At 32.2% G+C, this 14,452-nt stretch overlaps 1 protein-coding gene across 18 annotated transcripts in view; it reads left to right on the top strand.

Annotated features, from left to right (window-relative positions):
• LOC145248835 (pleckstrin homology-like domain family B member 2) overlaps nt 1–14,452 on the top strand; it is an 839,292-nt gene that overhangs the window by 730,774 nt on the left and 94,066 nt on the right. For 16 of the 18 annotated variants that reach the window (XM_080110546.1, XM_080110540.1, XM_080110537.1 and 13 more), the window contains one exon: nt 5,435–5,554. The exons of the other annotated variants lie outside the window; for them this stretch is intronic. In XM_080110546.1, the coding sequence (XP_079966672.1) occupies nt 5,435–5,554 (120 nt within the window). The remainder of the gene's footprint in view (nt 1–5,434; nt 5,555–14,452) is intronic. 18 annotated transcript variants of the gene reach the window in all.

Raw genomic sequence — 14,452 nt, 5'->3', positions numbered from 1 at the left:
AAAATAAGGGAAATAACCGTTCATTTTTAAATTTCGTCAAATTTATTATATTCAAGTATAATTACTATTTAAAAAAAAACAGAAAGAAATGGAGATATGTAAAGTTTGCAAAACCATAAATTACAAAAAAAAAACAAAAAAAAACACTTATTTGTGGTGTTTATAGGCGACCCCCCCCCCAATGTAATTGAATTCAAAGCATGTAGGTAACTTATGTTGCCATATTGGATTTTATATATCGTACTTTGGGGTAATTGTCTCAAGTCCGGGGTAATTGCGCCAACTAGCTAAAAGTGCTCTTTTGGCAACCACCCCAAAATATTGTGTGTGTGTGTGTGTGTATATATATATATATATATATATATATATATATATATATATATATATAATTTAAATTATTTTTAAATCATATTCCAAATAAAGAGCATACACACACACACTGGTATTCTAGTCAGAACTGTTGCCAGATGATGTTTTTCAACAGCATCTTTCATCAAGATAGGCTTTGAATATGCGCATTCCAATTTTTCTCCTCATCAGTGGCTTTCACGAACATCACAAAAAGAGACTCAGTGAGAACCTCAACATTTTACACATTTTTATTATGGTTGCAAATTTATACATCATCAGACATATATTTACCATAACTGCACTATTACTAATTAACACGGACGTAATCATAAAAATAGAAATATTAATTATATAGTATTAATAATAAATAATAATAATAAAGATTACTACAGCTTTTAGTTGAAATGCAAAACTTTCCAAGTTGTGGAAATGCGAGAAAGAGACGGTGATTGGTGTGTCTGTTTTATAGTATATCAACTTGCAGCAGATTATTTTGTGTTGAAACACAATATTAAATTGGCATTAAGTGCTGTATAGAATTTTGGGGTTCATACCTATCCCACTGATAGCAGTATATATGAATGAATGCAATAGCAATACATTTAACTCGAATGGAACTTAGTCTGCCATAGTAATGAGTAGATCACATGCAGTACCCTAGTTCATTAACAGGTTATTAGATACTTATTATCACATATATATAATCAATTGACAGAAAATCATAAGCTCACAAGTGCATGAAAAATAATTAGTTTACATTTTTCTAAACAAAGGGAGATAACTTAAATGAGACGAGATACCTACATACACAACACATGTACAGGCTTCGCTAAACTGGCATGACAATGTTTCGGTCTGTAGTTATCAGTAACTAAGATCTCATCAGGTGAAAAGTTTGTCTTTTCATTTAGGTTTTTCAATATGAACACCTAACTGAAAAAGTTTTTCACCTGATGAGATCTTAGTTACTAATAATTACAGATTGAAACATTGGCATGCTAATGTAGCAAAGCTTGTACATGTGTAAATGAATAAATATTTATATAAGTAGCTCTATTAATTATTGAGCACGATTACATAAACTCGGTAGATGTCCTCTGGATTTTTATCCTACAGATACATATTAACTTAGACTATATATATATATATATATTTATATATATATAAATAGTTGTATAGATTAGTTTCCTAGATTTAAATCCAATGAAGTCCACCTGATTTTTAAAAAGTGCTCAATAGAGGATAGAACTGGGATATAGTCTGTTTATTATACAAACATTATTGGTTACATATGTGCATACATGTTTCAGTGGAATCCCAATTTGAAGAGACAACTTCATCAGACCAAAAAAGGAGCGATATTAAAACAAGTCAAGATTACATTTGTTTTTTATAAGATACTCAGGTGTGGCTTACACTCTTGAGGAAAGTGGGTTGTATACTTTGTGAATGTGAGCAGTAGAGGTTTTGGAGGAAAATGTGGTTAAGGAAGGGAGTAGGGGTGAAGGGATGAAGGAAGAGGGGGAAGTATGATTCCATGTAGTCAATCTGTATTAGTATTATCTTAACTTGGCGGTTGTTTATTGGCCTAAGTTTTTGCTTTGATTTGAATTAATATTATACCCTCATAGCCGTTACTTCCCCATCTATCTAGTTTGTATATCTGTTCACTGGCTGGTAATTTGACCATATGGAAATATATCCTATAAATAAATAATTGGAAAATGAGAAACAAATGAACGGATAAAAAAAACAAGGAATAAAATAAGTAAATAAATAGCACATATCAATAAAATAGATGTATAATGAAGTCAGCATCAGAAAAGAAAGAATAACCATAAAAACCAAAGATAGGAAAGTAACAGCAATGATGGTATAATATTACTTCAAATCAAAGCGAAAACTTAGGCCAATAAACAACTGCCAAGTTAAGATAATATCAATGCCTTCCCGCTGCTATTGTGACGTGACCGTCCCAGGGGGCGATTGGGCTCCCTATGGGGGGAGGTCAAGACTCCTGAAATGCTGGAGAAGCCAGGCAGATATGATTCCCTTTATTCCTTAATTGCTGTTTGTGTGCCGGGCGACAGCAATAGACCTTGCTGAGAGAAAGATTGGATTGTGATTTTTGTTATGAAAATCGTTTACAATATTATGTTTTGTTTTTGTTTTTTTTGTAAATTTTAATCCAAACATGGAATAACTCAGGATTCGAGTCTAAGGATGTTTATAGTTTGAGTACAATGCCCACGACTCCGGGGTCACGGGAGTGACCTTTTTGGGGCCTAAGAACACTTGCAGAATTGCAGGTGCACATGGGGGAAATGGAGCCTTCCCTCGGGGTGATGTAACTAGATATGATTGGTCCAGGATGACTTATCTCCCACTGTTTTGATATTGCTCCTTTTTTGGTCTGATGAAGTGGTCTCTTTGCATTGGGATTCTACTGAAACATGTATGTATATATGAAACCAATAATAAACAGACTATATATATATGTGTGTGTGTGTGTGTGTGTGTCAATTTTTGTTGATTTCAACAATAATTAAATTCAGTATGACTTATCTCCCACTGTGAGATCGGAAAGTAGTCTCCCTTAGATTTAAATAATCACCCCATTTTTTGGACATATATATATATATATATATATATATATATATAAAATCTGTCTAGTGACTTGTTTTGCCCTAGGAAAATATTTAAGTAGATTTGGGAGGGGAGGGCGCTAATGATATAATGAATACCGAAATGGTTATTTTCATAGCAATTTGTTTGCAATGAATCACTCACAATGAAAGGTTTATGATAGGTATAGTGTTTCATAGATTGCCTAAAGAGGGTAGATAGGTCGTATTGCAAAAAAAAAAAAAAAAAAAAAATTTTTTTTTTCCTTAGAAGAATAACTGGTACTAAGCCCATGGAGGGGTATAAATCCTATATATAGATTATTTTAACTTCAATGGTTACTTTATTTATCCTACGAGAATAACCAAGAGATAGAATTGTATCCCCCCCCCCCTTAATTCAGGTTATTAGGGTCCTGTTTTCGTTTTCAGGTGGGCCAGTTCTCTCAGAGGTAAGTATTAATTCAGGCTAAATTGTTGTCTCAGATCTTGACATATAGTAGCATCAAACCCACTATTATGATTTTATTTTTTTTTTATATATAATTTAAAAATGTTTTTTTTATATATTCAAAAATATTTTTTTATATTTAAAAATGTTTATTTGGTGTGTTTAAAAATGTCTTTTTTTTTCCAATTGAAAGTAATCTTAATAATACAAACTAAATATTTACTGTAATTTTTATATCCGGTCTGTGGCTATGTTGATAGCATTTGATGTTTTCTTGTCTAATACTACTACTATTAAACACAAACAACAACTACTACTACTACCACTGCTATTTTTGCATGCTACATGGGCCTTAAAATGTTTCCTTTTTCTTCGTCCTGTTTGCATGGTCTATCAAATTAGGAAGGGTTCCTTTTTTCTTACTCCTTTTTAAATTTTCTGTTTTTATTTCAGGGTAAAATTTCCTTCTCAATGTTAAAACCAGTTTCAAGATAAACTCTTTCCTTAAAACGTGATTTCAAGGCCATTTCCTCATCCATGTTTATTTTTTATATATTTGGATCATCTTAGGGTGCATTTATGCAGTCTGTATGATCAGTGATAAAAATGCTATTACAAATGTGTGACAGATCAAAGGTAATGTTATTTCAAATTTTACCCGTGACAGACCAAAGGCAATGGCACTTCAAATTTAACCATGACAGACTAAAAGCAATGCTACTTCAAATTCAACCATGACAGACCAAAGGCAATGCTATTTCAAATGTAACCATGTCAGACCAAAGGCAATACCACTTCAAATTTAACCGTGACAGAGGCAAAGGCAACACTGCTTCAAATTTAATCAGGACAGACCAAAGACAGTGCCACTTCAAATTTACCCGTGACAGACCAAAGGCAAAGCTGCTTCAAACTTAACATTTCCTTTCACTTGTTTGTCGGTTATTTCGAATTTTATTATGACAGAACCAAGGCGATACTATTTTGACTTTAACCCTTTACGTCTAAATTGTACTTTAAATCGCCTTTTTAACAAAACAAAGTACAGGTCTATGCATGATTCAACAAGTGAATTTGTTCACGTTCGTGCGTCAGTTGCGCGCTAACTTCCGTCACGTGCGTGTTTCATGATTCCAAAGTGTATTTATTGCATAAAAAAATCGAGCAGTAAAGGGTTTACCAGGTATTTCTAAGTAATGCACATCATCCTGAAGTAGTCTTTTAAATGTAGATGAAACGTTGATTAACTCATAATTTAGCTTTTTTATTTCCATTTATTTATAACTATATATATATATATATAAAACTACTTCATTTGATCACATAAATTAATATACAAAAGTTTAAATTTAGGTGTAAACTTTAACAGTGCTCAATACGTAGGTTGTAAGTTATAAAATATATATGGTGATTAAGCTACACAGAATATTCCGCGTTTCATCCACACTAGGATTCATCAGGCTTATGCCTTTGTGAGCCTGATAAATACTAGCGTGGATGAAATGCGGAATATTCTGTGTAGCTTAATCACCATATATATTTTATAACTTACTAATATATATATATAAAGAAACTATATGAGTTGATAAACTAATTTGTTGGTAATTTTAATTCTGACATAAAAAAAGTCCAAACTCTGTCTCCAGAGTCACTTTCATATGCTACCATCTCCTGCAAAAGTTGTTGGCTCTCGGCGCCTTACATCAGAAATGGGTAAAATAAAAATAGTCAATCTTCCTATTCTAACTTTATTCTGCTGTCTCCAGACTCCCGATCTCTGGTTTAAAACATGTACTTGCATTAAAACATTCTATCCCAAAATTCCCCTTTGAATAATATTTGGTTGTTGCTGTGTCTTCGGTGGTGGTATTCTTTTGTTGTTGATATCGTTTTCTTCTTCCTCCCATGACTGACCACTTGAAAAAAGGGGGCATGTGAAAGTCGATCCACACAGCCGCCAAATTCTTGTTGTCGGCATTGGTAAATAACGCAGCTGCATCTCTTCCAGGAAAAAGCACGACTGATTCACGTGGAACGCAAAATCCAAGAACTGTCACAATTCTGTTCTGTACCGGTCAGCGATGAGGGCTACGACCACAGCGAGCGGTCATCGGATGCAGAAAGTGAGGTACATCTCTCCGTCTTTGAATTCTTTTACCCTCCTCACTTTCACCTCTCTTTGTTGGTTCAATTTTTTTTTTTTTTTTATCATTGTCATCGTTATCATTGTTCATATTAATTTGTTTTGTTTTTTTGTTTATATATTTAGGGGGTTGGAACAAGAGTCTAAAGAGCAGAGTATATTTTAATGTATTGTTAAATTCATTAATACAATTAAAATAAAAGAAAACAGTGCGCGTTGTAATGTAGATATATAATAAACTTGATAGACATATATATCCTAGAGCTATTTTAATATGGAGTAAGATGATTGATAATTTATAATTAAAGTTAAAAATCTGTTGTTGGTGTCTTAAAAAAAAAAACACCCAATATTTTTGCTGATGAGGAGACTTTGTTTCAAAAAAACTATATCATAAAATTATTGTCCAAAACTCACTGTCTATCACAATAAAAACATCATTTGCGAAACGATCGTACAATTGATTTTGTTTGTTCTTCCTTATGAAACAGATTTTTAATTTTAACTATCAATTATCTTATATATATATATATATATATATATATATATATATTATTTTATCTTAAATTATTTAAAGAGTACTGTTGCCACAAATGAAAAGTACATTTACAAAACTAAAACAATGTAATGCTTTCAAAGGATACTGACGCGTGCAATGGAATCGGATACGTCGAATTCGACTCCTATTGATTTAATAAATAATGAATAAAGTTAGGAAACCTATGCATTTATAATGTTCTTAAAATTTCAAAATATATACGGCATAACTTCACACATTGGTTCCAGCAAGATAACACAAGTTAAGCAACGATAAACGTGGCCAGTACCAGATGGGCAACTATTTGAAAACAGCAAGCGCTGTATAGAGTGGTGTGGTGCAACAGCATTATTGGCAAAGTAAAAAAAAAAAAAAAAAAAGTAAGACGCCTCTTTCTCTTCGTTAGTCTTGGATAAGGTTGAGAATCAACTCCAGCTCTCCAATCAGGATAATATGAGGTCATGGAAAGCAGGAGACTAATGTAATATGGAGGCAATCAGAAATACTTTATATATATATATATATATATATATATATATATAATTATTTTATCTTAAATTATTATCAAGTGTTTCAAATAATGGATTTAGTTACCATTCCAAAAACTAAAAAATGGAATTTTTTTTTTTTTTTGCAAACGTTGAATTTTTCGTCTAGTACGCTTTACACGTATTTTGTTGAATAGCCAAAGACTATATATATTATTTAGTTGGAATTCATTATTGAGATGAGTATTATTTATTAATTTATTTATTGCGGGCTCGTATCCTCATCTTTTCCACTTGACAAAGGCCAGAGGAATAGTTGGCTGAAACGTCGTGAAACAACAGCTAAGAAAAGATGAGGATAATAGTCCGCAATAAACAAATTAGAGAAAGACTACTAAACAACTCCTCAGAGACAAATGGTTGTTTCTTAAAAAAAACTGTTAGGAAGTTTATTATTTGGAATGAAAAATAATCTGGAGAAGAAAAAGATAAAAAGAAATGGAGATATGTAAAGCCTGTAAAAATATTTTTTAAAAACACACACTTTTGTAGTAATTATTATATCATCCTCCCCTTCCTCCTAAATGGAATTCAAAGCATGTGGATAACTTATGTCGCCATATTGGATTTTTATATATATATATATATATATATATATATATATAATTGATTAATAATTATTCATTTTTACCTACAGACACTAGTATTTTAGGCTTACACAATCTTCAGTGTAGAGTAACAGTTCTTGCCTGTCATGAGATTCGAACCCAGCCGCCTTTTGCTTTATTTGCTAAGCCTCTGCTTTAGGGCCACCAAATAATTGCCACAGGAATGAACGGAATGAAGAACTATTTAAAGACTTTATTTAGGTGAATTACAATGACAATCTAAAGTGTTCGCACGAGGAAGTCGTAGACATTACATAGACGCAAGTTGGCTGTCTTCTAGTTATTATTCCGAAGACACTGCCCATCCTTAAGTAGTCTTAAAGGGGCTTGATAATTATAATTAAATAATTATTCATTTATACCTACAGACACTAGTGTTTCATGCTTACGCAATCATCAGTGTAGAGTAGCAATTCTTGCCGGTCATATATATATATATATCCATATATATATACTGACATCAACATACAGTACTGTTTCGCTGTATCACAGTTCATCAGTGCAGCTAGAAAAACAACTACCTCAAGCCAGGTTTGAAACTTAACCGCCTAGACGACAGTTGCTGCTGCTATGATGCGCATATGAATTAACAATCTCCAAACATTATCCAAACGGTTAAGCTCCATTTGTTTACACAATAATAGAAGTTAGCTTATCACTTTCCAATATGCTCAACCTAAGTTAGGGAGCATTATAGTCATAAAAGATGTAAATCATTTTCAAATCATATTTCAAATAAAGACCGTACATACTGGTATTTTAGTCAGTTTGAGCTATTGTCATTCGATGTTTATTTTCAGTAATGCAAAATGACATAAAATTTGTTTTCAACAGCATCATTCATCAAGATAGGATTTGTATATGCGCATTCCAATTTGTCTCCTCATCAGTGGCTTTCACGAACATCACAAAAAGAGACTCAGTGAGAACATCAACATCTTACACGTGTTTATTATGGTTGCAAATTTCTACATCATGAGACATATTTACCATAACTGCACTATTACTAATTAACACGGACGTTATCATAAAAATAGAAATATTAATTATATAGTATTAATAATAATAATAAAGATTACTACAGCTTTTAGTTGAAATGCAAAACTTTCCAAGTTGTGGAAATGCGAGAAAGAGACGGTGATTGGTGTGTCTGTTTTATAGTATATCAACTTATATTAGGTTATTTTGTGTTGAAACACAATATTAAATTGGCATGAAGTGCTGTATAGAATTTTGGGGTTCATACCTATCCCACTGATAGCAGTATATATGAATGAATGAATGCAATAGCAATACATTTAACTCGAATGGAACTTACTCTGCCATAGTATTAATAATAATAATAAGATTACTACAGATTTTATTTAAAACATAACTTTCCAAGTTGTGGAAATGTGAGAAAAAGACGGGGTTTTGTGTGTTTTATGGATTATCAACTAATATTTAATGTTGAAACACAATACTCAAGTGTCATGAAGTGCTGTATTGAATTTTGTACACAATTGTATGAATAATTATAATACCTGCAACGGTGGTCATTATAATGGTGACTATATTAATAGCTAAGTTAATCATGGTAGTGAAGTTAATATATATGTTACATAAGAAGAGCTGTCTCCTTTTCATGACATACTAGATAAGTGACAATGATATTAGGAAAAGGCTAGAATCGAACCCTGTAGGCAAGTTTTAAAAGATAATGGATAATTCAAATCTTAGGAATGCAGTTGATTGTTAATTCTTTTAGAAATAACTGGGTATTAAATATGCCAGTTAAAAAACTGGACAATGCGAGTTTATAAATTAAAATAGGTTAGATATTGAACAATTAAAATTGGGAACTCTTTGTCTGCCAAAAGTGTGTTGTGATGGACTCAGGTAAATGGAACCGTGATAAAGTCACATTGGTTGACAGTAGGCCTCTGACGTCATAAAAAAAAGAAGAGATTCTGGATATATTGAATCGAGGGTTCGAAGTTAGGGAGGAGGAGATCACTATCACACACAATGATAGTCAGTTGGAGACTGATCCCCTTAGAGGTGAAGGGTAGAAGAGAAACCATGTAGTCATACAAGTTTGAATTCCTGACATCATCAATCGGCCGGCAGATGAATAAAGAAATCACCATTAATATATTGTAACTGTTTGTCTTCGTGTTGTCCTTACAACCAAAAAGGTAAATGTGTTTTGTCATCATCTTTAATGAACTTTATATAACCCCCTTCCAAGTATTATGTGTCCCCTCCTCCATCATCAGTAATAATTCTTCCCCTCTAATGTAAAAGAACGGTATTACACATTCCTTCAATAATGAATCCACATCTCTCTCAGCTCTGTTATAAATGTCTCTCTCAGTATTGTCATCATCGTCGTTATCTCTGTATTACATGTCCCCGAGTATATGTGTCTCCGATATGAACCCCTGTCATCGCTTTCAATATGAACACCCCACAACACAGCATATATATATATATATATATAATGTTATTTGTGACACAAGTAAAATAAAAATGAATTAAACATCTCAAATTTAGTCTTATATAAATAAATGAGGGAGGGGGACCTCTTCAATTAATATTTCAGTGTCTTTTCTTACAAATTGCTCCTCTTAATCGGTTAGAGCTTTATCTATCCAGACAGATTAGCCCTTTCTCTCAGAAAAAAAAATCTAATTTTTTCAAGTTAACTGTATTTTGCTCTCTCTTCTCGCTCATATATATATAATTTATTATATATACAATCTCTCACATTCTGAAAATCCTATCATAAGTTGCTCGCTTGGTTAGCATTGCTGGATGGCATCGTCCTTTCGAGTTAAAACTCCTACTTGTGAGACATTGACTTGGGGTTATTAGCTGGTTGGATGACCGCGTCCCTTGTTGAGACGAAGTAGGTTCATTTCACAGTCGGATTTCGGCGCGGTTTGCTTGATCTCTGTTAGTTAATAGAAATTCTTGTGTGCAGGGCGTTTGCTCAGTTGGTAGAGTGCTTGCCTTGCATGCAAGAGGCTCGGGTTTCGAATCTTGAGTTCGGATGTGTCTAACTGATGAGCTCAAATGAAGGCGAAACTCGAGTTTTGGACTTCCGGTTCTTTGACTGTCATGGCTCTTGTGGTCTGCGACGTTGTTTGGCTGTGGAATTTATTATATATATGCCATTTGTGACATATGTAAAATAAAAATTAAGCATCTCAAATGTAAACATATATGAAGTACTTGCCTCTGATGATGACTGAAGTTAGAGATTTTTATTGTTCATAAAGTTTTTATCAACTGCAAGTCTTTGCACGCAAACTGTTTTCATCAACAGTCACCCTGCACATTAATATAAAAAAAAATTTTTTCTTTTCAATTTGATGCCATGCTAATAACAATTTTTTTTTGTCCATTTTTATTTTTTGTTACATTGATTATCCTTCTTTATAAAAAAATATTCTTAATTTGTCATTGTTTTATATTATTTATGAAGATGATCATTCTAAATCTAATTATTTCTTTTTTTTTTTTTTCTTTTAATATACTGCAAAATGTACCCGGCATTGCCTGGTATTAAACATAACATTAAATTCCTTTTTAAAAAAAAAAAATGAAGTAAAAATCGGAAAGAAACTGAGGCATTTGTATGCGAGTATTATGTTTTTTTTTTTCTAAACAGTTCACTTCTTGTAAGTAAAAAAAATAAAATACTTGACCTGAGATCGAAACTAAAACTTAAAGACAGTGAGTCAAGTATGATAACCATCGAAATCGTGATCCTATGGTAAGAAGCCGAAACTCTTACTACTCGTCTACCTCGCTGACTGTTTGGATACATCGCAATTCACGCAGACGTTATTTGTTTTTGTTTTTGCGATACATTTTGAATGAATTCAATTATTTACGAAAGTGCATTTTTACCTAAATGCAAGTTGGGAATAATTTTCCCTTTAACCAATTTGGTACCCCCATATGGTGAGCGGCATATATATTGTTTTTAAAATATAATTATCCACTGACACGTGTTTTGTCATCTACGACTCCTCAGAGTAGCTGAATCTAACGAGATTTGAACTCGGAACTCCACGGTAATGAGTCTAAACTCTTTATCCGCTCGCCCATCTTTTACGACTGTTTGCATATATCGTGATTTACTTATGTTATTTGTGTTTTCAATACGTTTTGAATGAATTCAATTATTTACAAAAGTGCATCCAAACAGTCATGTGAGATGGGCGAGTGGATAAAGAGTTTAGGCTCCTTACCCTGGGGTCCCGATTTTGAATATTGCTGATTCAGCCATTTTGATGAGTCGTAGACGACGAAACACGTGTCAGTGGATAATTATATTTTAAAAATAATATATATACTGCTCCCCATATGGGGGTTCTCAAATTGGTTAAAGGAAAAATTATTCCAAACTTGCATTTAGGTAAAAATGCACTTTCATAAATAATTGAACTCATTCAATATATATATATATATATATATATATATATATATATATATCAATAGGGGACTAAAATTACGATTGACGCATGTACAGAATATTTATTAGAAACTTTTTATGATATAAAAATGCAAATGAAGTATAACTGTATTTGGGTATTTGCCGATTACAATACACAATATTTGCACATGATTTTATGTATCATTGAATTCACCTTAAAGTTTTTTCATATAAGCGTAGTTTGGATAAATAAAACTTTTGCATTTATTCATATAGAGGTTTTGTATTTGAATTCTAAAAAATAACCTTTTTTTTTTTTAACATCATGAGTTAGTATTGATGTACTGATTAATGTATTAAATATTGATTTGTTCATTTTTAGTATTGATTCACTTTGGAAATTTTACTGATTATTGATTTAATCAAGAACTTTTACTAGCTTTTATTATTTAAATATCTTTGGTATCGACTTAGCTGAGTATTTTTTTATTTGTAATTACTTGAGTATTTTTTATTAGTTTTATTGATTTAGCTGAGTATTTTTGTATTAGTTGTATTGACTTAGCTAAATATTTTTTATTAGTTGTATTGAGTATTTTTTATTAGTTTGTAGTAATTTAGCTGAGTATTTTTTGTTATTAGTTGGTATTGACTAAATATCTTATTGACCGAAACATTAGCTTTTATGAGTCATCATCTAAAATTTGGACGTTTTTCTATTTAATACTGTTGATAAAACTATTTCCAGTATTATGAGTCCTTCATAGTTCCTATTTACAATGCCTCCCCACGGGACAGAGTTAGACACCAGGGTCGTTTTTTAACGTGGAGAAAAGGAACAAAAATAAAAATTGTCTCAGTCGTGAAGGATGTCTCCTTCACTGAAAGAGAACAAGAAATTGAAGTGCAGCATCTGAAGAATAGGTACTACACTTTGATCTTGTCCCAAAGGCCAAAGCGATATTAAGATCGCAAATACTATTATAGTATTATTCACATTTTTACACCTGATCCTTTGTTTTGTCTTTCTGAAGACTACCACACATATAAGTTTTACGGAGGCAGAGTGGAGTCACTGCAAGTGTAGTGCATATGCACCTGATTGATGCTTAAGCAAAAGCTAATTCAAGAAAACGTCTTTCTTCTGAGATTGCTTATTTCAGATATCCCTCCTCGGAGCGAAATAGTTCCCTCGGTGTGAAAAGTATTTTCTTTAATCAACAACATAATATCTTCATAATACTGATAACAATGTCGACTATTAGTCTGCCTCCTCTAAACAAACCACCTTAGAACTTAGCGTTCAGAGTTTTAATGATAAGTCAGTAAACAATAAAAAATAAAAATATAAAAATCACATAAGTAATAATATATATATATATATATATATATATATATACATATATACTAGCAAAAGTACCCATCGTTGACTGGGTTCAAAAACAGCCTACAGAAAATGGACTTTGATTTATGAAAGTATGATAGGTTATGAAAAGGAAGGGTTGTAAAGAGATAGCTTCGAATTTGGGGGTATCAAAACCAAAGCAAAATATGATAAAAGTAAAAATAAAATAGATAAACCCCATAATTTATTATACCATACCTGTTCACACTGAAACACTTATCACAATATTCTGTGGATCTATATTAAAAAACCTTGTTAAACTTTGTGACATATTTCCATTCTATGGAGGTCAGGCGCGAATGAACATCCCATAATTATACCATATTTCTTCAAACTGAAACATAATTATCAAAGTATACTTACAGATATGAAAAGTCTTTATTAAAGTTTGTACCTATTTCCATTCTATAGAGGCCAGGCACGAACACAGACCCCACAATTTTATTATGCCATCCCTATTTAAGTTAAAACATACTTATCAAAGTATTCGTATGTACATCTATATCAAAAACACTTGTAAACGTTATTTTTTTAATTTTTAAATTTTTTATTTCCATACTTTGTGGACCAGGCGCGTACGCAGGTCCCACAATTTTAATGAATCATCATTATGCCAGATCAAATATACCCATTCCTGTGTCTTGATACATCTTTTATTATTATATATGATCAGTTTTCTATAATAGTCAACCATATAGGAGCCTACACTAGCAGTTCAGCCCGGCTTTCCTCAGCCCCTATGTACTGTTCATAACTTTATGTGCATATGTATATATATATATTAAAATGTTTGACTCCTATCCAGATAATGTACATCTAAAATGTCAAGTGTTTAGACTCAACAATGGCAAAGGAGTTTGGTAGAGTCTGCAAAGGTCACCTTTTCAACTTTGACCTCTTGGCAGCCAAATTTTCACCCCAAAACTGCTTGCTGCATGTCTGAATAGCCTTTATGTAAAATTTCAAACGTTTAGACCCAAAATTGGCTGAATAGTTTGCTAGAGGCCGAAAATGTCAAATCTTTTGAACTTCTACCCCTTGGCAGCCAAATTTTCGGCCAAAAACCGATTTAAAAGCTTGCCCTATGTCTAAATACACTTTATGTAAAATTTCAAATGTTTAGACCAAAAATTGGCCGAGTAATTTGATAGACCGCAGATGTCAAATTTTTTAAATTTTGACTCCTTAACATTTATTGTTTTGGGCTCAAATCAGATTAAAAAGTTTGATCCATGTCCAAGTAACCTACATCTAAAATTTCAAGTGTTTGGACCCAAAAATTGATGGAGGAGTTTGGAGTTTTCAAAGGTAAAATCATTAAACTTTGACCCCTTGACAGCCAAATTTCTGGCCGAAAA

The sequence above is a fragment of the Euprymna scolopes genome, chromosome 27 (assembly GCF_053919585.1).
Source record: "Euprymna scolopes isolate OS-2025 chromosome 27, ASM5391958v1, whole genome shotgun sequence".
Lineage (NCBI taxonomy): Eukaryota > Metazoa > Mollusca > Cephalopoda > Sepiida > Sepiolidae > Euprymna > Euprymna scolopes.
Note: the sequence above shows the minus strand (reverse complement) of the source record. Positions and strands in the feature narration are given on the sequence as shown.